The sequence below is a fragment of the Phascolarctos cinereus genome, unplaced genomic scaffold (assembly GCF_003287225.1).
Source record: "Phascolarctos cinereus isolate Bilbo 61053 unplaced genomic scaffold, phaCin_HiC Scaffold_1;HRSCAF=81, whole genome shotgun sequence".
In the NCBI taxonomy this organism is placed as follows: Eukaryota; Metazoa; Chordata; class Mammalia; order Diprotodontia; family Phascolarctidae; genus Phascolarctos; species Phascolarctos cinereus.
This window is the reverse complement of record NW_027555514.1, coordinates 44,792,203-44,815,778: the sequence shown is the minus strand read 5'-3', so window position 1 is coordinate 44,815,778 and position 23,576 is coordinate 44,792,203. Positions and strand designations below refer to the sequence as shown.

At 40.6% G+C, this 23,576-nt stretch overlaps 1 protein-coding gene across 9 annotated transcripts in view; it reads right to left on the bottom strand.

The window, feature by feature from the left end:
• TRAK1 (trafficking kinesin protein 1) overlaps positions 1–23,576 on the bottom strand; it is a 140,177-nt gene that overhangs the window by 40,370 nt on the left and 76,231 nt on the right. For all 9 annotated transcript variants that reach the window (XM_020987374.2, XM_020987366.2, XM_020987368.2 and 6 more), the window contains 6 exons: positions 12,722–12,798; positions 9,240–9,356; positions 7,563–7,663; positions 5,792–5,900; positions 2,935–3,013; positions 518–648 (listed from right to left, as the gene is read on the bottom strand). In XM_020987374.2, the coding sequence (XP_020843033.1) occupies positions 518–648; positions 2,935–3,013; positions 5,792–5,900; positions 7,563–7,663; positions 9,240–9,356; positions 12,722–12,772 (588 nt within the window). In that variant the 5' untranslated portion in view covers positions 12,773–12,798. The remainder of the gene's footprint in view (positions 1–517; positions 649–2,934; positions 3,014–5,791; positions 5,901–7,562; positions 7,664–9,239; positions 9,357–12,721; positions 12,799–23,576) is intronic.

Here is a 23,576-nt window from a genome sequence, read left to right as displayed (position 1 = left end):
AAGTCAGAGGACCTGGTTTTGAATCTTAGGCTCTACTTACTAGCTGGGTAACTTTGGGCAAGTCACTCTCTGGGCCTCAGTTCTTCATCTGTAAAATGGAAGTGTTGGACTAAAGACTCTCTAAGTGGTCTTCCAGTTCTAAATCCTGAGACTTATTGTGTGCTTTCTACAGAGGTGCCCCAAAAGGCTCAATGCCATTTTCAAATTTTAGTCACTTTTTCTCCAAAGGAGTAAAGCAATATGAAAAGACCACTGGTCCTGGACTTAGAAGATCTGGGCTCAGATCCTGCCTCTGATGCTTACTACTTGTGTAAGTTTGTGGACAAGTCCCTTAATCTCCTGGGGCCTCAGTTTCCTCAATGCTAAAAATGAGAGAGTTGGATTGGATGTTCTGTGAGGTCCCTTCCAAGTAGGATCCTAAGAAGACATCTAGAAAACATAAAACTAAAGGGTAACAATCGAGTTGTGCCCCAGGGCCATCACTCTATGAGAAACAAATGGAACCCCAAGATCTTACAGCCTTGGCCTTCTTCTGCAGATCCACTATTTGAGAGAGAAGATGGGTGATCTCTTCTTGCTGCCGGGACGCGTCCTCAGTCTTTTTGGCCAACTCTTCCGAGATGCTGGCGATCTGGACATTGGCATCCCCTGAGAGAGATCACACAAGGATAAAGACGGAGAGGTCAGAAGAGCAATATCTGTGGATCCCTGATGGTGCTGGCCACAGTAAGGGATTTTCAAACAAGTCCACAGTACAGAAGTTACTCGCTAAGAACCAAGATAATACTTTTATCTTAATCGTTCCTTTCTTTGCACTTTTCAGAAGTGACCATCTTTACATTGCACACTTAGAAGATTGGTGAAGAACATGTTGATCACACGTCTTATGTTACAGGTTGGAAAGCTGGCCCATGGGAATGGGAAATTAACTGGTTTGTTTATGTTCCAAAGGACAAGAATCCAAGTGCTCGTCCACTGTTCTACACATCCAAATGACCTCCAAGAGTAAAAATGAAAACCAGGGCACTGGTTTTGTACTGATGAGCATGCTTAGCCAGGAGGCAAATAACCCCTAGCATTTACACTATGCTTTTAAGTTTGCGAAGTGCTTTACATATGTTACCTCATTCGCTCCTACAACATCCCTGGGAGGTAGGAGCTATTCTTATTATCCCCATTTTACAGATAAGGAAACTGAGGCAGACAGCAATTAGCCGGCTTGTCCAGGATCACATGGCTAGTATCTGAGACAGGATTCTAACTGAGGTCTTCCTGACTTCAAATCCAGTGCTGTGTCATAAAGAATATGTGAAAGACAGCATGGTGCATTGAGGTTGCTGCCGTTCAGCTGTTCTTAGTCACATCCGACTCTTAGTGACTCCATTTAGGACTTTCTTGGTAAAGATACTGGAGGGGTTAGCCATTTCCTTCTCCAGCTCATTTTACAGATGAGGAAACTGAGACAAACAGGGTTAAATGACTTGCCCAGGGTCACAGGCCTAAGTGTCTGAGGCCAGATTTGAACTTGGGAAAATGAGTCGTCTTGATTCTAGGCCCAGCACTCTATCCCACTGCACCACTTGGCTACCCCAGCACAGTGCAACAGAGAGGAAACCAGTCTGTGAAATAGGGATCCATGGTTCTCCTTATAATTTTGCCACCATCCAGCTGTCTGAGCTTTCCATTCTGCCCCAAATGAACCTACCACAATTCTTACAAAATCAAAGAGTGGGACGGACCTGGCAAGTCATCAAAACCATCCTGTTCATCCTATAGCTAAGGACACTAAGGACCAGAAAGGGTAAATCATGTGCCCAGGGTCACCCAGCTAAGTGTCTGAATTCAACTCATCCCAACTTCAAGTCCATTTACTCCATCAACGATAGCATCCGGCCAACTCGTTTCAGTCACTTCACTTTCCACCATCAATATCTCTAACGACACACACCCACATAGAATTTCAAGATTTATGGGACCCTCAAGAGGAACCACATTTATTAAATTAACTTTAAAACCACAATGTAATAAGAAGGGGGAAGAGAGAAAGAAAAGAAGGAAGAGAAAGAAAAAAAGGAGGAGGAAGAGAAGGAGAAGGTAAACTTACTAGCCATGTGAGTCTGGACAAATTGTTTAACCTAGTTTGCCTCATTTCCTCAACCAAAAAATGGGGAACATAATAGTACTTACTATCAGATGGTGATAACAATCAAATGAGATACGTGTAAAGCACTCAACAGAAGGCCTGGCAATAGTAGCTATTACTATTATCATTATCATCTTTATTATTATTACATCTAACAGGGACCAAGAAATTTCCCAGGAGTCTTTAAAATCTATATAAAAAGCCATGCTTTCTAGTCATCAGACAGGGGTAGGGTCTTTTACACATTCATTTAGCATCTTGCTGATCTACGCGCTCTGCTAACTTTCTTATCTAATTGCGGAAACTTGTGAAAATAGAAGTTAACGTGATATTTGTTTTTCAAGGGTAAAATGTCTGACATATTCCAAAACAAATCGCTTGTAAGGACAGTTTTCACTCATTTTTATAGGCAGGTCCCTTTGCAACTTCTCATATCCTTATTCCATGTGACCACTCAAAGTTTCCAGAAGAAAGATGAGACTGTAATTAAATAAGAGAGAAATAAAGGGCAGTGGAACTGATCAGCTAACATATACTCACTCATCCACCTCTCACAAATTCTCCATTAGTAATTATCAGAAACGAGGAAATTAACAGACTTCCTTTCTTATTATTTTTAAGACCATTCTCCAAGGAAATGGGCAAATACCAATGTGGTATTTATGAACAGAAGCAGAGGGCAACAAGGAGACGCAAAGGGAAAATGTCTGGTTTGATGTATTAAGCATGTCCCTGAATAGGGCAGTGGCAGATGCCAAGGGGGAAGGGATACGGTGGAGAAAAATACATACTCAGCTCTTTGACACAATCATTAACAAGCTGTTGTTCCTTTTCCTCGTAAGTGATTGTTTCGGTCTTCAGTTGACAGGCCTGTACAAAACGGAATCATATATCCCATGGTTATGACTTAGCTGCTCACTCTTATGTAGTCTGTCAAACACAGATGTATAGAACTAGCAGTCTAGGGACTATTTGAGCAAACCTCCGGCTGCCATCTTTAGCACGTCTCTACCTATGGATCCCTCTCCATTAAAGAGCCAGTAAAGTCCCTCTCTCCATTCACCAAAGGTGAATGTATCACAAAGGCACTTTTACCGAGTACAAAACAGATAATGAAATTGTACCACGAGGAGTCAGTACCATGATGAAAAGGGTGCAAGTTAAAAGGGAGCTCTGAGGTCATCGAATCCAACTCCCTTCGTTTAGAGATGAGAGGACCGAGGCCAGGAGAGCAATGAACAACTCTCTCAAGGTCATATACCTACTAAGTGGTAGAGCTGCAGTTTGAACCTGGGTCTCCTGGCCCCCAATTCAATGCTCATTACAGTGTACCATGGGAATGGGATAGATAACCTAGTTCTATAGTCTCATCTCGCATACAGACATTTATTGAAATTAGATACAATTCAGATCTGTAAAAATCCATAGGCAGGAAAACTATGTCTCACAACACTTCTCCTTGAAGGCAGGAGCTATTTCTTTTTTGTCTTTGCCTCTCTGGCACCTAATGGTGCCTGGCACATAGTAGGTGTTTATGAATGGTTACTGACTGGCAGACTAGATTGAAAATTCTTGGTGACATGATCGACATGAGATCTGCTCTCAGTTCTAGCCATTTCTCCTTAAACATTGGGAGGGAAAAGCCACCACTGAACTTGCCCTGATGGCTTCGGCCATAACCTTTTCCACCATACTTTGTTTTGCTACTGCTCCATACTTGTCATACTATAATATGATAACATAGTGTATCAAATTATATCATAGAGCTCTGTAACTGTCAAATTATATTATTCATTCCTCTCCAGGTTGTACTATTACACATCTCCACAGGACTTTGTCTACTCTTTGTCTATCCTTTCCTCCCTCCTCCTTCCACCTCTACTTTTCAGCTCCCTTTTATGGCCTTCCCCCATTAGCACATGAGCTCTTTGAGAATAGCCATGGTCTCTTTCTGCTTAGATTCACAGCATTTAGCAGAGTAATTGCTCAATAAATGCATGTTAACTTGACTTATGTGTTATAATCATTTGTGCTTCTCTCTCCTATTAAATTCTAAACCCCTTAAAATTTGATAAAAGTCGATGTTTTTAAAAGATTCATTTTTGAATGTTTTGATGCCAAACATCTAAGAGGTAATAAATGAATGTTTGTAGAACTGGCCTTTCCCTCCACTAAGAAATGAATATGCTTTCTACCAGTTGATGAGAAAAGTGACCTTGAGTTCATGACTCATGCCAGAACCTATTATAGTTACTCTCTCGTGGAATTGCATGTGATTTGTTTTTAATTAATATTTCATAGGATGATTTTTTTTATATGGGTGCCATTTTGTGTGTGTGTGTATATATATATATATATATATATATATATATATAATATATATAAATTAATTTCATATTTATGTTGTGCATAATTTTGTATGGACTTCTTGTCTCCCCCATTGTGAGTAGGGATCAATTTCCTTTTTTGTACTCATATCCAAAAATCCTAACTCGGTACCTGGCACCTAGTAGGGTCTTAATAAGTACTTCACCAACTGATTGCCCAGAGGTGCATATCACAATCCTCCTGTACTTTTGCATGGAGTCCAACTTCATTAGTTTCTGTGGCTGAAAAAACTCATCACCTGGTAGCAACCCTGTGGTGATGAGTCCCTCTGAACTTACGTGGGTGACCCTGGCAACTGTCTCAATCTCTCAATCTCAGATTTGTTATCTATAAAATAGAGATAACAATACCTGCTTTTGCTGTCTCACAAAACTGTTTTAAGTATCAAAAGAGATAATGGGTGGAAAGTGCCTTATACACTGTAAAACATCAAATAAGCACAATCCAACCAGCATTTAGTGAACACCTACCACATGTGAAGCACACACGTGAATGGCATCCTGTCACAGTAGGTAGAAGAGCCAGCCTCTTACTCAAGAAGACTTGAGTCTAAGCCCCTTCTCTAATACATACTGTCTGTGTGACCCTGGGAAAACCACTCAATCTATCAGTACCCCTAAAAAATACTCTAAGATTATAAACTGCAAAATAACTGCCAATGAGGAAGTCATTTCCTCACTGGGAACTCCCATTAAAAAAAAAAAAACAATGAGCAAAGCACCATATTAGGCACTGGGGATATGAAGACAAAAATTAAAAAAACAAAACAAAACATTCCCACAGTCCATGCCACCAAGGAACCTAGTTTCTACTGGTTGGGATGGGAGGGAAGGGTACCATACACACAAGGGAATCTGAGGAAGGAGATTGCCATAACAAATTAGGGGATCAGGAAAGGCTTCCCGTAAGAAGTGTCAGGGATTATTAGCAGGTTGCTCCCTGAACAAAAATCACATGGCCTAATCTATCACTCAGCCACAACTCTGAGCCTTTCTGGTTGCACAGGATTGACAAGAATTTGTGGTCTACCAACACAGCTTTCAAGAACCTGGGAGCACTTCCACACTACAATGACTCTGGGATTAATAGACCAGACAAATAACAGATGACATTATTAGTGACGTATTTAAGGTGACTAATTATCCTTAGCTTTAGATGACTTATTGAGATCTGGTTTAGTTGCTATGTATAGTATTTGCTCTCCTAAGATAAGGAAAGTATAGTCTTTGCAAGAAGAGATAAGGGGAGGGAAGACTTCACCTCTGATCTAAGTACAACATTCTCTTCTTCAAGGTCTTTTAGTTTCTTTTGAAGAGAATCCAGATGAAAATAATTCTGGACAGAGGATGAAGATTCATTTCTCTTCAACCTGGTTTGGAAAAAAAGAAATAATGGAATGTTACTGTACTGTGATAGTCAATGAAAATGATGACTACAGAGAAGCATGGAAGATTTACACAAACTGATTCAAAGTAAAGAAAGCAAAATCAGGAAAACAATCTACATAACGAATATAACCACAAAACAATGAAGCTTCATTATAGACCAACTGCAGACCAAGACTAAGGTTGGCCTCAGGTAAGTAACAGAAGAAGGTACCTCCCCTAACTTCTTTGCCAAGGTGAGGGACTAGAGGTATGCAAGTTAATATGCCAGGTTTTGGGGGGCAAATATTGCCTAGCTTTCTCTCTTGCTTTGTTTTTTATTTTTTAACTTTTTGCTTTTTTTCATTGCTGAAACTTAAATACATAATAAAGGGGAAAAAGAAACATATTGCTAGTTTTGCTGAACTGTTTTTCCCTCTCTTTTTTATTCTTTATTATGGGAAATGGTTCTGTGGGTGGTGAGGTAGAGAAGTAGTGATACAAAAGATAACAGCCAAAATTTATTTGAAGATGAAATCATGACAAGTTATTGGGGTGGGGGGTGTTAATTTGCTGTCCACCTACATTTCTTTCCACTATCTTAGCAAAAACAGCAAAGGAACATTCTACCCATGAAAAGGAGAAGGGGACAAGCATTTATTAAGAATCTACTATGTACCAGGCACTGTGCCTTTACAAATATTATCTCAAGAAATCTTCAGGTATAAAAATAACCATTCCTTTATTCCTCATAAATCAATACAATCTTTACTTACAGGTTTGTAAATACTTAAGCCTCAATATTTTCCTCCTTCCTATAGCTATAATTCAACTGGGCTTCACCAATATAGCGAATGCCCTGAGACTCCCACAATCTGAAGCAAGCGGCTCAGCAGTTAGCAAGGGCTTGGATGCCAAGAGATCAGGTGGACAGATGAGAAACCTGGCTGTGGTCCCAAGGGGGTAACTATGACATCTTCATGCTGCCTCACAACATGCCATTTCTAGAATCTAACTGTTTAGCGCCGGGTGCCATTCACTCCTGGGCTAGGTTTGCTCATTTTATTGGAGAGGAAACATAGAATTGTACATTGAATAAAGAGCTGGCTTTGGCGTCCGAAGATACGCATTGGCTGTGTGACCATCAACAAGTCCATTAACATCTCAGAACGCTCCCTAAGACTGTAAGTTGAGGAAGAGGAGCTCATCTGCAGAGGTAGACATTTTCTTTACTTAAAGTTTCCTGTAGTAATGAAATCACAGATCTAGTACAAAAGTCCAAATCCATATTTTAAATTTCTACTTAAAAATACTCTATTATCCTAGAAAAAAGAAACAAACATCTATTGTATAGCCTTGACTCCATATCCCCTAGCCCCAATATTGAATCAGTCAAAGCACAAAATCATGAATAGGGCTTTCAGAGATCATCTAGTCCAGTCCCCTCATCTTACAGATGAGGAAACTGAGGCCCAGAGAGAGGGGCTCAGCAGGTACAGCATGTAAACCTAGATTCTATGACCAGATGTTTAGACCAAGTGACCACCACTAATCCCTCACCCCGAAATAACCCTTTTATTAAGGTACTTGACTTCACCCCCTGCTCCCCTCCAAGTATCAAAGGTAAATTGTCAGCTTTGTGCTCTAGGGCCAGGATATTAACTTACGGCGTTGAGCAGACAGACTCGGGCTCACTCTCTTCAGCAGCACTGGTGTAAAACTGAAGTAGCTCATCCTTCATTGACAATTCATGACGCAGTTGAGACACCTGAATAGAGAGCAGGATGACAGGTTTCACTCAGTTTGCAGGAGAGGTGCAGATCCCACAGATACTCAGATTTCCCATATTATCCCAAACCTCCCCAGCAGTCATTTACCATTGGTCAAAACCAACAGTCTTATCTCCATACAACTGACCCACTACTTAATATGTGCTCCTCCCTATAATAAGCATTGGGACACACAGAAAAAGCAGAAACAGTCCCTACCCTCAAGAAGCTTCCACTCTAATGGCATAAGCTATGGTATAAGTATAGTTATCTCTTCCATGTAGTGGGGGTTAGGAATGCAGTGTCCTCATGATTTTTGAAAATCCATGTAAAATTTTTTGGCTCTCTGTTAGTATCAGAGAAGAATTCTGAATTATTCTGGTACTAAAAGATAAAATATGTTGATATTACACGATACTATACATATATTTTCTGCATTTCTGAGTTTCTAAACTTTTTCTTTGTCATCTGCTAGCCTTCCATGTTGTCTGTGGCTTCCGCAAAACTCCCCAAAAATTCCCATTAAATGTCTTATGCCAACCCATGATATATCATAACCACAATGGGTAAAGTTGCAATGTGGAAGGGGTAACTGTAGATATATTCAAGATAGATACAGAGTAAATGTAAGGTAGCCTCTAAGGGGAAGGTTCTAATGCCTGGGGGGAACAGGAAAGGCCTCCAGCAGGGGTACAGACAAGCCACAAATGCCTCCTCATCTCTATTTTAAGAACTGACTAATTTCACAGAGAGAAAGATCATCTTATTTAAGAAACACCAAAATGCCTTTCACCTGAGTTTATTCTTGCTTATGTTAATAAGATTGGGAAGGGGCATAAAAGGGCAATGGGAGATTTTGACATACAGTTAGATCCCAATTAGTGTGAAAAACTAATCCTTGAAGTGGCTGATGTGTTTGAATTCATTGTATCTAAAGTTGTAATTATGTAAAATATGGTCACTATTTCTGGGCCAGTGGAAAGAAGGAGGGCAAATTCAATAATATGATCACATGAGGGGAGGGGCAGGATTGAAAATATACCACCCTCTAATCAAGCAATCCATAAGCATTCATTAAGTGACTACTGTGTACTAGATATCTGCCTAAGAGGTGTGCTGTAGATATACATGCAAAGCTGAAAAGGTCTATGGCCTCCAGGTGATTATGTTGCATGGTAGTATCATAATATTGGACCGTAATATGTGAGACTTTTCCTAGGTATTTCCTTAGGCACTGTCGGTTGGTTGGCTGTTGCCCTTTGGTCTCAATGAGGACCAAAATGACATCACTATGTTGGGGTCAGGGTACAGTATGTCTGACTGTAGCTGATCAGACCAACACGAGCTCAGAAGGCTCTACCACAGATCGGGCACAAACAGTCCACATGAACACTTGGAGTGGAGATGGCTCTAAATTTGCAAATCCCATGTTTCTTTAGAGCTACTGCAATTCTGCTTAGGCACTATATAGAATACAATGGTGAGAAAGTCTCTGCCCTCAAGCAGCTTACATTCTACCATAGCATCATAATATCCAGCCATATATCTGGGGTCTTCCATTCTTGATGGTCTTACCTCTTCCCGGATATGATCGACTTGTTCCTCAAGCAGCTCATTCCTCTCCGTCAGAGTTTTGTTCTTCTTCAACAATGACTGGCCAATCCGAGCAGCTAATTCTAAATCCCGCTCTTTCTGTCAGAGACAAAAGGAAAAGAGAGGTGATGCAACACCTTTCCCCTCACTTAGTCACCAACACTGAATCTTCCCAAAGTCCTTCCCTCTCCCCACCCCCGAACAGATTTTTGTGAAAGCACGGGGGGGGGGGAAGGAATCGTATATTAAAATAGCGAATGATTATTCACTGTTCATTTCTATTATTTAATACCCCTCAAATAGATCCTTACACATAATACGGGAAAGCTGTCATCTGTCTACCTGAGGCATAAAAATGAAAGGGAGGTCTTGAGATCAATTGGAAAATCTATTTTTGTTCCTAAGGATCAGATTTCTGTTAATAACTTTTATGTGGGTGACAGCTTTCACCCCCATTTTTTTTCTCAGACAAAACCAAAATGTTCCAGTAAGAGAGCCAAGCTCTGGTAATAAGGATACAAGGAGCATGTTATACCAAGGTTTTTGTCTCCACAGTTCTTACTATACTCTTTATTCTTTGGAACTGAAATGTCTACAGGGAACCCAAGAATTTTGTTTTCAACTGCAAGTCATTAGACTTTATGAGTTTCGGGAAATATTTAAAATGAGGAGAACATAAAAATCTCAATTTCCAATAAATGGTCAGCCTATAGTATCAGTTCAAAGCAAAATGGTTAAGAATATACAATTACTTTTCTGAGATTCACGTGGTCATTTGGAGCCCAAGAGAATGCAAAGGAATATACTTAATTTTATAAAGCCACCAGGCTGCCATTAAATCAAGCAGCTCCTGGATACTAATGTCCAGTTGACAGATACCATTACAGAAGGGAATTCAGGTCCCACAAATCACATCTGCATTCTGGAAACAATGTGGGTTCTAAAGGCTGGACTCAGTGGAATCAATCAATCAATGATCACTTACTAAATCCTTATAATATATCAGGCACAGTGCTAAGGACCAGGGAAACAACAACATGCAAAACAGTCCCTGCCCTCAAGGCTCTTACATTGTAATGGTGGAGACAACAGATACATAAATTGGCGAATACACAGTAAGCACAGAAAAGATGTTTGGTGGCCTTAGAAGTCTGGAGGGCAGTAAACTAGGAGAGTTAAATCAACAAAGCTCCTGGGAACTTTACTTCCTTAGTCTATGTGGCACAGAGGTTTAACAGTCCATCACTCTCTGTCCTTGGTCACAAAAATGGGGGCCATCTGAGGTACTGTCTTCTCTTTGGATGACTTTTCCTTATGATCCAAGCACATCTGTATCTCATCTGTCTTAATAGGTTTATCTTTATTGGTTGCATTATTTATCACAAAGGACCCTTGACTGAAATGTTTCTTCATCTGCTTCTGATGTCGCTTTCCAGAGTCCAGACCTCTGGCCATCTTGTACTTAGTAACACTATCCAAGTTGAATCTGTGAGTGAATTCAAGCTCTGGCCAATCCATTAGCCTACCAAAGATCTGAGTATCATTTAAGAGGCCAGCACTGGCTAACCTTTGGTGAATGCCTAAGGTGCAGAATTCCATTTCCTGAGGCAGACGTGCTCCTCCTAGTTCAACTTCAAGGCAGCAACACATCAAACATTTCTACCTGAGTCCACTGGGAATTTGGCATGATAGGGCTGTGACATAAAAAAAGCACAAAGTAGATACATATGGCTTGTCTCACTGGTTCCTCTAATGAGTGAAACGGGAAGTACCTTGTAGGTGAGTATCCCCAGCACATAGCACAGTGACCGCACATAGTAGGTCCTTAATAAATACTTGTTGATTGGTTTGATGAGGAAATAGCATTAACATAATTCACCAGCTTACCCAGGATCCATTAGCCCCACTTAGTGGCAGATCTGCCACCTACTATGAGTCAAGTGCGGGGGATACAAACACAAAAAAATCCCTGGCCTCTTTGTGGTACAGTACATTCTACTGTATCAACATATCTGTCTTAAAATATAAGTTCCTTGAGGTGTCCTCTCTTTAATTTAGAGAATATATATAGTTCATTGATGATAACGAGTTTAAGGCTATACATCCTAGCTCAGCCAGAGCAATGAAACTGTATCAGGAAGGAAAAAAAAATCATGGCTTCTCCAACCCAAGAGAAATGGCAAAAAGCAGTGGGGAAGTAGAGGCAAAGAATTTTTTAGAAGAGTAGTACAAGGAAAGGGCTCAGAGAGCAAATCAAAGTGCCCATTCCCAAAGGGAATGGTGTGGGCTTTGCCCTGGGCTCTCAGCTACAATAAGCCCTCTTTCTGACATCTGTTGATAGAGATTAAATGAATGATAAAAATGGTTATATCTAATTTGAAAAGGGGGGGAACCTAAGTCTGATGAGAAATAAATCACTAAGAAAAGTTGCATTATGGTCTCTTAAGTTCTACTGAGAAAAAAAAAGCTGCTTTGATCTTCCTTAATCAAATATGGGGGAAAGTGAGAAAGAAGTACAAGAAAAAGGAATTTTTCCTCTTTCTGACAACTACCTAACATGATTAGTACTTATTTCTTTAACATACATAAATAAATAAATAAATAAAAGGGGAAAGGACAGATCTTCCAGGAAATTATTTGTGTATTACATTATAATGCGAATGAGAAAATAGGATATTATGAGAAAGGGGAAGAGGTATTTTTTTTAATTCTGAGAAACACATGAAATGCTATATTATTAGCCTATAATTTATAGCTTCCTGCAGTTGCTTTTATTTTAAGTTGGTGTAGCTGAGCAAAGTGATGAATCCCAGTGGAGTGGGAAACCCACAGAGTGCTAAAAAGCTGACAAAGTACTTTCCTCCACAAACTCTGTCAAGTAGTGGCGTGTGCTAGCATCATCCCCACTTTACAGATGAGGAAACTGAGGCTCTGAAAGGTTACGTGATCTGCCTCGTACATAACTACCCTGCTGGCAAGTAGTCCGAAATCCAGGTCTTCCTTAGCAAGTCTTGTGCTCTTCCCAGTGCCCCGGGGCTGCCCTCCAAAGCTGCCTTGGAGAGCCTCCAGTCAATTCAGAAAGTAAATGCTGTATGTAGAGGGTGAGAGTGTAAGCATGTGTATAAGCGTGAAAGAGAGCACAGGAAGGATTATGAATTACTACTAGCTGACCCTCAATCTCATCCTTCCCTCTTCTGCTCATGTCTGCCTCTCAAACATGGAGAAAAACACTCACAAATACATATAGTGTTACAAACATGCCTTTATAATTGACATCTTAAAAAAAAATCTCCGAATTTGTGTCCCAGATCTGTACTTCTATCTCATTTTACTAGGCGGCAAGGAACACCTACAACAATAGTAGCAGCAACAAATGTTCCCCTCCCCCCATGCAGAATTTGACATAACAAACAATAATGTTTTCATGACAAATGGCTCCTACCCAGGTCCCTAGACAAGCTTACCTCCTCAAGAAGACGTGTCACGGCATCTATGTCATTGTATGTTTTAGTCATCTGGCCCACTCTCTCAGCACATAAAACTGAAAGAAACAAACAAAAAAAGACCATGAAACCATTACCTGGGGCATTGACTTCAGAAATTAGTGAGGGAGGAAGGGAATAAGCATTTATTTAGCACCTACTGCATACCAGGCACTGTGTTAAGTGCTTTTACAAATACTATCTCATTAGATCCTCACAACAGCCCTCCGAGGTAGGTGCTATTATTAACCCATTTTACAGCTGAGGTGACTGAGGCAGAGGTTGACTTGCCCAGAGTCACACAGGTAGTAAATGGCTGAAGCCATATTTGAAGTTAGTCCTTCCTGATCCCAAGCCCAGAGTTCCATACACTGTACCACCAGCTGCCTCCATAATTAGGACACATAAGTAGGTCTGAAGAGTACCCGGGGGATTCTGCCCAAAGGACCACCTGTCTTCAATTAAGTCATCAAGACTCAAGATCATTTTCCACTTTTCAGCTATAAGAGACTTGAACTTTTTTCAATGAGGATGAGCTATTTTTTTGTTGTTGTTTTCAGCATCGGGAAATCACTGCAGTCAAGTGGAAGAGGAGGTAGGCGGCAAAAGAGAGGGGGGGAGAGGAGAGGCAAGGGACCAGAGGAGATGGATGTAGGCAGTAGAGCGGGGCAGCTAGTGATGAAATATTATTCTCCATTTTCCCTCCCTCAAAAAAAAACTGCCAAAAGAGGGGAAATTCAACAAACTGTCAATTTACAGAGTTAAGCATGCTAATCATTGCTTTTAGTTTATTTTGTATTGAAATAATTTTCTTTTGTTAAAGCATGCAGAAAGAAGAGGGAGGAGGATTAGGAAAATGATCCATTCAGGGCCTTCAAGGGCACAATTTTTTGAGACATAAGCATCATCTTCTTCTTGAGGCTTTTCCCAATCTTCCCCAAACTACCTTTTATTGATCTTCTTTACACATTCATATATTTTACACATATAATTACACACTCACACATATGCAAACATATTGTCTCCCTCAGTAAGATGAAAACTCCTCGTAGGGAGGGACTGCCTTCATTTTTATCTTTGCAATCCCACTGCCTATCACATCATGCCTGGCACACAGAAGGCACTTAATATATGCTAACTGATAAACTAAAACTGGAAAAATTTAAGCCTTAGTTTCACTTCTCTAAATAATCTAAATTCAGTAATCACTCATGGGGGACATCTGAGGATTGGAGCATGTCACAAAGTCAGTGTCAAAGGTATTACTAGCTGCAAAACATTGGCCTGATATGGGATAGGCTCTAAATATTTTATTAAATGCCAGTGGAAATATTATTCTAATAAATAACCCAGGAGAAAGCAGAGCTGACGGAATGATTTTTCAACCTGAAGGAGGCAGAGTGACCTTGAAGCCAATTCTAAATCTGACCCTCCAGGGAGATTTCTAATTAACGGAAGGAAAATGAAAGCAAACAATTGAAAAGCAATAGCTGCTTGTATATCTTCCACATTTTCATTTTTCCTGGGCATTTTTAGTGCTTAAAAACCTACCACTGTGTTAAGGGAGTTAGCTTGCCTGATTAAATGGCCTGCTCCAGCATAGTGCTTCAAGGCAGCCCATTTCTCAATGTCAGACAAGAGTTTCAATTAAGAATAAGTCAATGGGTCTTCTTGACGATAGTGGAAGGTGTTTAATTTGGTGTAAATGGAATCAGGTTCAAATTACTTTACATTGTCACTCTCTGTGCACTACCCGTGAAAGTATGTCACACTCTAGTTGGGAACAGGTTTCCATACATTGAAAAGGATGAATCATTCATCATGTAAAACCATGATACTATGCCTTGGTACAGCTCAAGATGGAGCATGGCTACTGAGCATGTTAGTGAGAATGTTGCTGAAATTTTTAAGTCCAAAACACTGGATTTAGACCCATATCTACCAAGGTTGGTGACCTTGAGCAGGTCACCTAGTTCTTTGAGATTTGGTTTCCCATTCCTGAAAAATGAAAGGCAATATGGTGTAACAGCTAGAGACTAGTTACCACCAGAAAGAACTAGGTTAGATACAGCTCTGACATGTATCGAATGTGTGGCCCTGAGCAAATCAGTTAACTAGTACCCCTAGTCAGTCAACAAGCATAATTTAAGAGCTTATTGTATGCCATTTTTACTATATACCACTTGTTTATGCTGCCATTCATATATTACCTCCCATCCTACCAGTAACTAAAACTAACCCAATAACAGATGGCAAAATGTGCCCACATCTTTCTCTTAAGGAGCATCATTTGCTCAAATGCAGAAAGGCCAATTTTTTTTTGTCTGTTTAGGTAGTATAATATAGTTGACAGCAAGCTATTCTTGTCAACAAGGGGACCTGAGTTCAAGTCCTATCTTTGACACATATTGGCTGTGTGACTATGGTCTAGTCAGTTAAACTGTCAGTGACCCAGACTCAAAGCTGCAAGGTACAGGATAGTTGCCAATCTGTATTGCTAAAGGGAGTTTCCATACTGGAAGTTCCTTACAAAGATCAAATCACAAATCGAGACTAAAGATTTTGTTGACCAATGATTTCTTATTAGATATAAATGAGGGGGAAGTGTAATGAATCATGTCAATGCCATGAATCAAAGTGAACAAAAGGAATAAGATTCATCAAATAAGCAAAACAGGATCGTGTTTCAGTATAGTCGAGGAGCTTAATGTTAACTGGGAAAGAAATAAGTGAGCAATTTGCAAAAAGGAAAACATCAGACGATCGCAGCTTCTGAGAAGGACCTTGGAGGTCATCTCATCCAACCCCCTTATTTTGTAAATAAGGAAACTGAGGCCCTGAGAGATTAAGTGACTAAAATCACAAAGGCAGAGGCAGTGCGCCTTTGAACTCAGGTCCTATCAAAATGAAGAGGAGTTTGATAGAAGAAAAGGTTCCCATCTGAGCAAGCATTCCCTCCATTTAACTTGACCCATCTATGCAGTCCAGGGATCCAATTTTCAACATTCACTTGGCTTTCAAAGGGCTAATGATCAAACTAAAGTTTTATCGGAGGGTGGGTCTTGGTGGTCAACGGCAATGACCATCTATCAATGGAATACCTATAGTCCTTTCTAGTGAAAAGACAACACCAACTGTACATAGTCCAACAGTCTAGCAGATCCACAGGTCAAGTAACATCCTTTATTTGGAGGTGTGGGAAGAGAATAAGGATGACCACACCTTATTTTCTGGGGAACTTCTACAGAGCCTATTGTGGGAGTTTATCAGGGCACAGAGCCATAGGGAGTTAGCATGGCCAAAGTCATCAACTTATTCATGAATATGGATGATCTGTATGGCAAGAAACACTAAAATGCTTCAGAGTTAGTGATTTAATGGACAATCAGGCAAAGAACAAACATCCCCGATCATTGCAACAGGCAAAGGTTTGGCTCATGAACATTGATTTTTACTTGTGGCACACCATACGATGCATCATATGTCCACAACTGAGATGAGAAAAATGGGTAAGTGGTAACATTTTGGCATCTGTAAACCACTGGAGATGCCACTTTTTAGAAGCTGAAGAGTGACTTCATTAAACCTGAATCTGGAATTATATTTTTCTCAAAGCGTTAGCCAATCAGAGCAAAGGTTTCTATATCTCAGGATAGTTGGTCAATCAAAAAGCATTTATTAAGTGCTTGCTGTGTACCATGCACTATGCTAAGTGCTGACAGCAGTCTAACTTACTGCTCTCCCCAAAAGGGGCACATAATAGTATTTTGATTTTATATGTATTAAATTATGCTTCTCACAAAGTCTCTACCCATCCATCATCTGACAGTGTCTGTTACATGGCTATGGAATCAAAAGACTTAGATTTAAATATCACATCTGACACCTGTGTGACCATAGGCAAGTCACTAAAACTTTTCAGGCCTCAGTTTCCTCATGTGTCAAATGACAGGATCAGATACTTCTGGGCTGACTTCCAGCTCCAGAGCTATGACCTAATTAATACACAGCCAATAATGAAATCCCTGGTATCATTATAAATATGTGTTTCTCCACAGACCAGTAACATTTCCAAGCAGAGCCTGATTATTCCAATCATGAAAGAGAAGTCATTGAGGTGAGTGCTTTATAATGAAAGTCAGCTAAGTGTCCTCAAAATTCAGAAGAGGATATTGTTACTATGGCAGACTCTAGGAAAATGGAAAGTGTTGAACAGGACGAGTCACCACAGCTTAGCTAAGTCTGCTCAGAAGATTCAGTAACTATCAGGATTGATCAATACCTAAATCAAAATGTGTACCCTAAGAAAAATGTGCCCCATTTGCATTATAGTCATTGAGTCCCTTTTATGAAGGAAGGACTTAAATAAAATGATTGTTTATATTGCGATGAAGTAGCACTAAGCATCTTCTAAGGCAGCTAGGTGGCATGATGAATAAGTGCTGAGTCAGCAAGACCTGAGTTCAAATACAGTCTCAGACACTTCCTAGCTGTGTGACCCTGGGCAAGTTGCTTAACCCTGTTGCCTCAGTTTTCTCAACTGCAAAATGAGCTGGAGAAGGAAATGGCAAACCACTCGAGTAGTATCTCTGCCGAGAAAACCCCAAATGGGCCATGAAGAGTTCAACACAACTAAAAATGACTGAACAACTGAAAGCACCTTCTACATGGTAGGCACTAGACTAGATGTCAAAAATCCAAGGACAAGAATGAAATAATCCCTGTCCTCAAGAAGCTTAAGTTCTATTGGGGGGGGGACACAAGATATATACAAAGGAATTGGGAGGTAGCGCATAGCGATAGCAACTGCAGGATCAGGAGCGGGGCGGAATGACTTTTGCTACAGGAATCTCAAAGCACTTTGAGCAACAAGTTTTAAGTTCAAATCATTTAGAAAATTAATCTGAACAGTAAAAACCTTCTAGTCAGCCACTTTTCTCCAAACTTAGTTTAAAATATTCCATTCTAAATGAGCTGACATTATCAAATAAGGTTGTGAATTCCCCTTCTCCGGTGAGAGAAAAATAGGCATGTATCTAGAAGAAGTATATGCAGTCTTGGATGAAGGCACAGAAGTTATCTCAATAATTTTCTAAGGTTTTTTTTCCTAGTCTATGTTTCTTTTTTTCTTTATTTATTTTTTCTTTATTTTTTCTTTTTTCATTTCTTTTTTTTTTTTGGCTAGGCAATGGGGTTAAGTGACTTGCCCAGGGTCACATAGCTAGTAGGTGTTATGTGTCTGAGGCCGGATTTGAACTCAAGTCCTCCTGACTCCAGGGCTGGTGTTCTATCCACTGTGCCACCTAGCTGCCCCTCTAGTCTATGTTTCTATAAGGCTTGTGGAAGGGGAAAAAGGGAGGAGGCACCATCTTGTTCCCATCAATGTCATTGGCAGTCTAGAAAAAGGAATGACTGACTGAAAGAATCAGTGATGGATCACTCAAACAGTTCCCCTCCTTCCATTTTTTAAGTGCCTAGTTTTATAGCACCAGGCAATGGTACCTAAATCATTGCAAGAGGAGGCTTTTGAAGGACACAGCCCATGATGTAATGCACCTTTCCAACATGACACTTTTCTAGAAATAACTGCAACCACAAAAAGGAATAAGATGCTAATTTTGCTTCATGACTTCAAGCAAGAGATACGAACAAAAGTGACTTCAGAGGCATTTGCTTTTCAGTGAGAGGAATAATGGCAAACATTTACTGAAGGGGGAGGGGGGGCAGAGAGAGAGAGAGAGAGAGAGAGAGAGAGAGAGAGAGAGAGAGAGAGAGAGAGAGAGAGAGAGAGAGAGAGAGAGAGAGAGAGAGAGATGGAAGGTCAGAAAGAGTTCCACTTGAGCAAATGTTTTTTAGCTGAGGACAGACAAGTCTAGGAGGCAGAGTCACAAACAGTCACCTGTGAAAATAGGAAAGTGGTGTTAGGAGAGACCAAAGAACAGTCTTCATCTGTGCACGGTGTAAAAAGCACACAGCCGTACTCACACATAGAAATCATGTTCTGTTGTAAGAATCTTCAAAAACATTTCATCCCATTATTTTCTCTTTTCTGCTCCATCTACATTTTGCCAGATTAGATCACAGATTTTTTTTTTTTAATCCTGGCCTTTTCTGTTTTTTAAGACTTCTTTCAGACTGTTCAGAAGCCAGGACCATTGGGTGGAAGTTACATGAGGGCAGATGGCCTTGCTTGATATTTGAACTGTCCAAATGTAGGATGGATTGCCTCAGGAAATCTCAAGCCCCTTGTCCACATATGCCTCTAAGACATCTTAAGGAAGATGGACAGCCACTTGCCCCAGAGATGCAAAAGAGATTCAGGTTTCTAGAAGAGAAGCTGCCAACACAGACAGATTGAATATGGAGCCAGGGCTATTCCTGGAAGAGATTCTGCTGGATGCTTCCTAGTTGACTGCTCCAGCACCAGACTCTACCCCATCCTATCTCTCCTCCAACGCTATGGTCAAATTAATCGAATACAAGAAGCTCATCTCAGATCCAAGGGCTGTCCTACTGAAAAGACTTCAATCACTGCCAATTTCTTATAGGAAACAGTCCAACCTCTTTAAAGTGGCATTCAAAGATTCCCACTTAACAATTGTTGAATTGAACTGAATTCCATGTTTTGGCCCAACTCAACCATAAGCTTTCTCATCACTCTGTGAAACCATGGCATCAAAACTTTTTTTTCCCCTTTCCAGAAATGCCCTACCCCTGCTCTGCCTATGCAACTTTTCCCCATCTTTCAAGGCCTCCTGGACCATTTATGAAACCATCAATGATTGCTACTGCTTGGGAATTTCTACTTTAGAAGTAGCATATCGTAGGGAGAAGAGAGCAGAGTTGAAGAATTGGGCTCAGATCCCACCTCAGACACTACTGAGCTAGTCGACTACAGAGAAGTCCATCAGAACTCAAAAAAACATATGCTGATGGATTGATTTGGGTTCTTCCATAAAAGACAGTCTCTGTTCTCAAGGCACTCAGTCTAATGGTGGAGACAACATGAAAACAGCTGTACATACAAGAGAGATAGGATAAATGGGAAAAAATAACAGAGGGAAGGGACTAGAATTAAGGAGGACAGGGAAAGGCTTCCTGTAGAAGGTGAGATTTTAGCTGAGACTTGAAGGAAGCCAGGAAGTTGGGAGACAGAGGATGAAGAAGGAAAGAATTCCAGGTACAGGAGAGGGCCAGTGAAGATGGGGTGTCAGTTAAGAGGCCAGGGTCAGGTAAAGGAAAGGGATGTGATACAGTGGTAAGGCTGCTAAATTTAGATGAGAACTTGGATTTAAACCCTAGGCTCGGACACTGACTGAAGATTTCCTACCTACACCACCTTAGGTAAGGTGTTCATCTCACTGGACCTCAGCTTCCTGACCTGTAAAATAAAAGGGTTGGTCTAGATGAACTCTATGTTTGCTTCTAGCTGTATGGCAGGGGTTCTTAACCTAAGGGGCCACAAACTCCCAAGGGACCCATGGATAAATGTCAAGGGTCTGTGAACTGGGATGTGGAGGAAGAAATTACATTTTTATTTTTACTGATCACTAAATGAAATTTATAGGCAGCTGGTGGCACCGTGGATAGAGCGCCCAGCCTGGAGTCAGGAAGATCTGAGTTCAAATCTGACCTCAGATATTTACTAACTGTGTGACCCTGAGCAAGTCACTTAACCCTGTTCGCCTTAGTTTCCTCATCTGTAAAATGAGCTGGAGAAGGAAATAGCCAAATACACCAGTATCTTTGCCAAGAAAACCTCAAATGAGGTCACAAAGAATCAAACACAAATGAAACAAGTGAACAACAACAACAAAAAATGAAATTTAACATTTTAAAAAATTATTTTAAAACAAATATTCTTGGTTTCACCACCTGGACAAATGGGGTCCATGACACACACATACACAAAATTAAGGAGCCTAGAAGTAAGGCTCTGACCCAAAAGTTACCGTAGATAACAAAGCTAGTGCTAAATGACTAAGCTAGAATTCAAAAACCAAGCCCGGGGTTCCTTCCACCTTCCCAAAACGCCGCAGGGCGGAAGGTAAGGAATGAGAAGAAGGCCTACTTCATTTTCTGTTTGTTTTTTCACTCTAGGGAACCAGGCTCAGCAAATATTTTGCTATGGTAATAGTCCTAGTCGAGTGTTATAATCAGAGTTGGACAAACAGTTCTCTTGAAAAGAAAGGTAGGCGGAAGAACGTCGTGAAAAATGGGGTAATTAGTCCTCCCCTGTCACTTGATCTGTAAGCCTTAAGACGCTGTTCAGTTGTTTCAGTCCTGGCTGACTACTCACACTCCCATGTGGGGTTTTCTTGGCAGAGACACAGGATTGGTTTGCCATTTCCTTTTCCAGCTCATTTTACAGATGAGGAAACTGAGACACACAGGGTGAAGTGACTTGCCCAGGGCCACACAGCAAGAAAATATCTGAGGCCACATTTGAACCCAAGAAGACAAGTCTCCCTAATTCCAGGCCCAGTGCTCTATCCACTGGGCCAAATTAAGCCCTATTTAAGTCTGGGGTTTAAAAAAAAACCGCATATTTACTAAGTCTTAACCAATGTGTTCACAAGTAAGATCCCTCCTGCTGGCTCAGCACTCCCAAGTCACGGACAAGAGCCAGCGCTATGTACCTTAGGATCATATATTCTATTTAAAGCTGGAAAGGCTAGAGATCAGCCATCATAGGGGATAAGAGATCAGTTTTGCAAATGGGGAAACAGAGGCCAGGAACGGTAAAGTGACTTTCCTAGATCCTCCAACTCCTGACCCACTGTTCTTTCCATATGTCACAGTAGAAAGAAAGGGCAGTGGATTCCTGTGATGATTCTAACACTATCTGGAACATTAAAATAATTTATATAATTTATCATTAAAAGAAAAATCCCAGTTTTGTTTTTGTTAAAATCTGAAATACACCTATAAAACTCAACCTTCATCTTGATTAAACATTCAATAGATCTTTACAAAATAATTAATTCAGCAGCATTTTTTAAACCTTTTTTTTTTGGAGGGGAGGGGTTTAGTTTGTTTTTCAAATTCCTATCAAGATTTACCAGACCATCAATACAAGGACACTTCACTATCCACAAGAAACTGTAAATAAATAGACTATCCCACACTGGCCATGATGCTTGCAGCTGGCTCTCAGGTCAATATTTTGCTGTTCGTATTAAAAAACGGAGGTGAGTGATAGAGGATTATCTACCAGACTACCACCCTGCACATGGACCTCTTTCCCCACTTTTCTTCACCTGTAATGTTTCCCCCTTTGGCTACTCTCATCGCTATAATGTTTTTAAGTTCTGACACTCACCAGCTGTGTGACTGGTTTAATCTTCCAGAGTTTCAGACAACTCTCTGTGACTGTAAATTGTGATCTGCATTGTCAGTGGGAGTTCACACGTATAACCAAGCCCCAGTGAAATCCTAAGTTAGTAACCACAGCAAAAGATGCCAACATGTCCCGAATGAGTCCTACAAAAAATAGCTCTTCAAAGGTTTTTCCTTATTAAATATTCCTCTACTCCTTGAGCAGAATGGGCAAACCAGGCCAGCTTCACATCAAGACCTCTGGGTGGCCACCCTGAGAAACATTCTGCTGTGTCTAGCCTAGTTAGAGGTTCATTGCATGGATAGCCCAGTCATAAATAGAGATTTTCTCAGGAAAGGAAGAAGGTCCAGTGGTTTATAAAGAGCAAATTTCAATGTTGACTAGATGGGATGAAGAGGAGGTCGGGCCAAAGAATGATGTGTTTTATGACCACATTTAAAAAAATTAAATACACTGTTATAAACCCTAGGCCTAGACACAAATATCCTGGTCGGGCTTCTCTCTTGGACTGCTGACTGGAAACATCCTCTTGGCACAAACACTGCCATTGTAACAAGGCAGTATTTGGTCTGTACTGGTTTCTTATTAACAGGAACTCCTGAGAAGCTCTAATAAATGTAATGTAAAGGAAGGCGAGTGAGCTGTAAATTCCTTAGCAGAATTATCAGTCTCAATTTATCTACACTTGGAGATCCAACAATATTTGTTTAGTGATGTCTCCATGCTACAAGGGAGAGGCAGGTTAGCCTCTCAGAGTGGTAAAGAGGCTGGTTACCTACTATGCATTCATTAGTTATTAACACTACACTGGGAAGCTAACCACTTTCCCCTCTGAAAGAAGGCTGAGCGAAAGGTAACTCTGAAACATGGAGGCTTCAAGGAGGCAGACGCGAAGGTGCACAGAACTAGGGGAGAGGGTGTTGAGGCAGAGAGGCGCACTCAATCCACAAGCATTTATTTGGCACCTGCTATGTACCAAGAACTAGAGATACAACATGTTTAGTCAGTAAAGGTTAAAAAAGATAGTTACTTAAAATTAAACATAGAACTGAGAATAAAAACAACTGAAAATCTACAACAGAGCCATATTTTGCCAATTATTGTTGTTTAGTCATGTCCAACTCTCCATGACCCCATCTGGGGGCTTTCTTGGCAAAGATACTGGAATGGTTTGCCATTTTCTTTTCCAGCTCATTTTACAAATGGGGAAACTGAGGCAAACAGGGATAAGTGATTTGCCCAGGATCCCACAGCTAGGAAGTGTCTGAGGCCAGATTTGAACTCAGGAAGATGAGTCTTCCTGATTCCAGGCCTGGTACTTGAGCCACTGCACCACCTAGCTGAGCATTTTGCCAGTAGAGAAATTAAATGTCTGAAATGTGGGGTGGGTTCAGAATAGCACACAAGGCCAACTCAGTACCTTTGAAACTATGTGGAGACTCACCCTGAAAGTTCTAGGATCATCATGTCATAAATCATAGAGTTAGCACCAGAAGG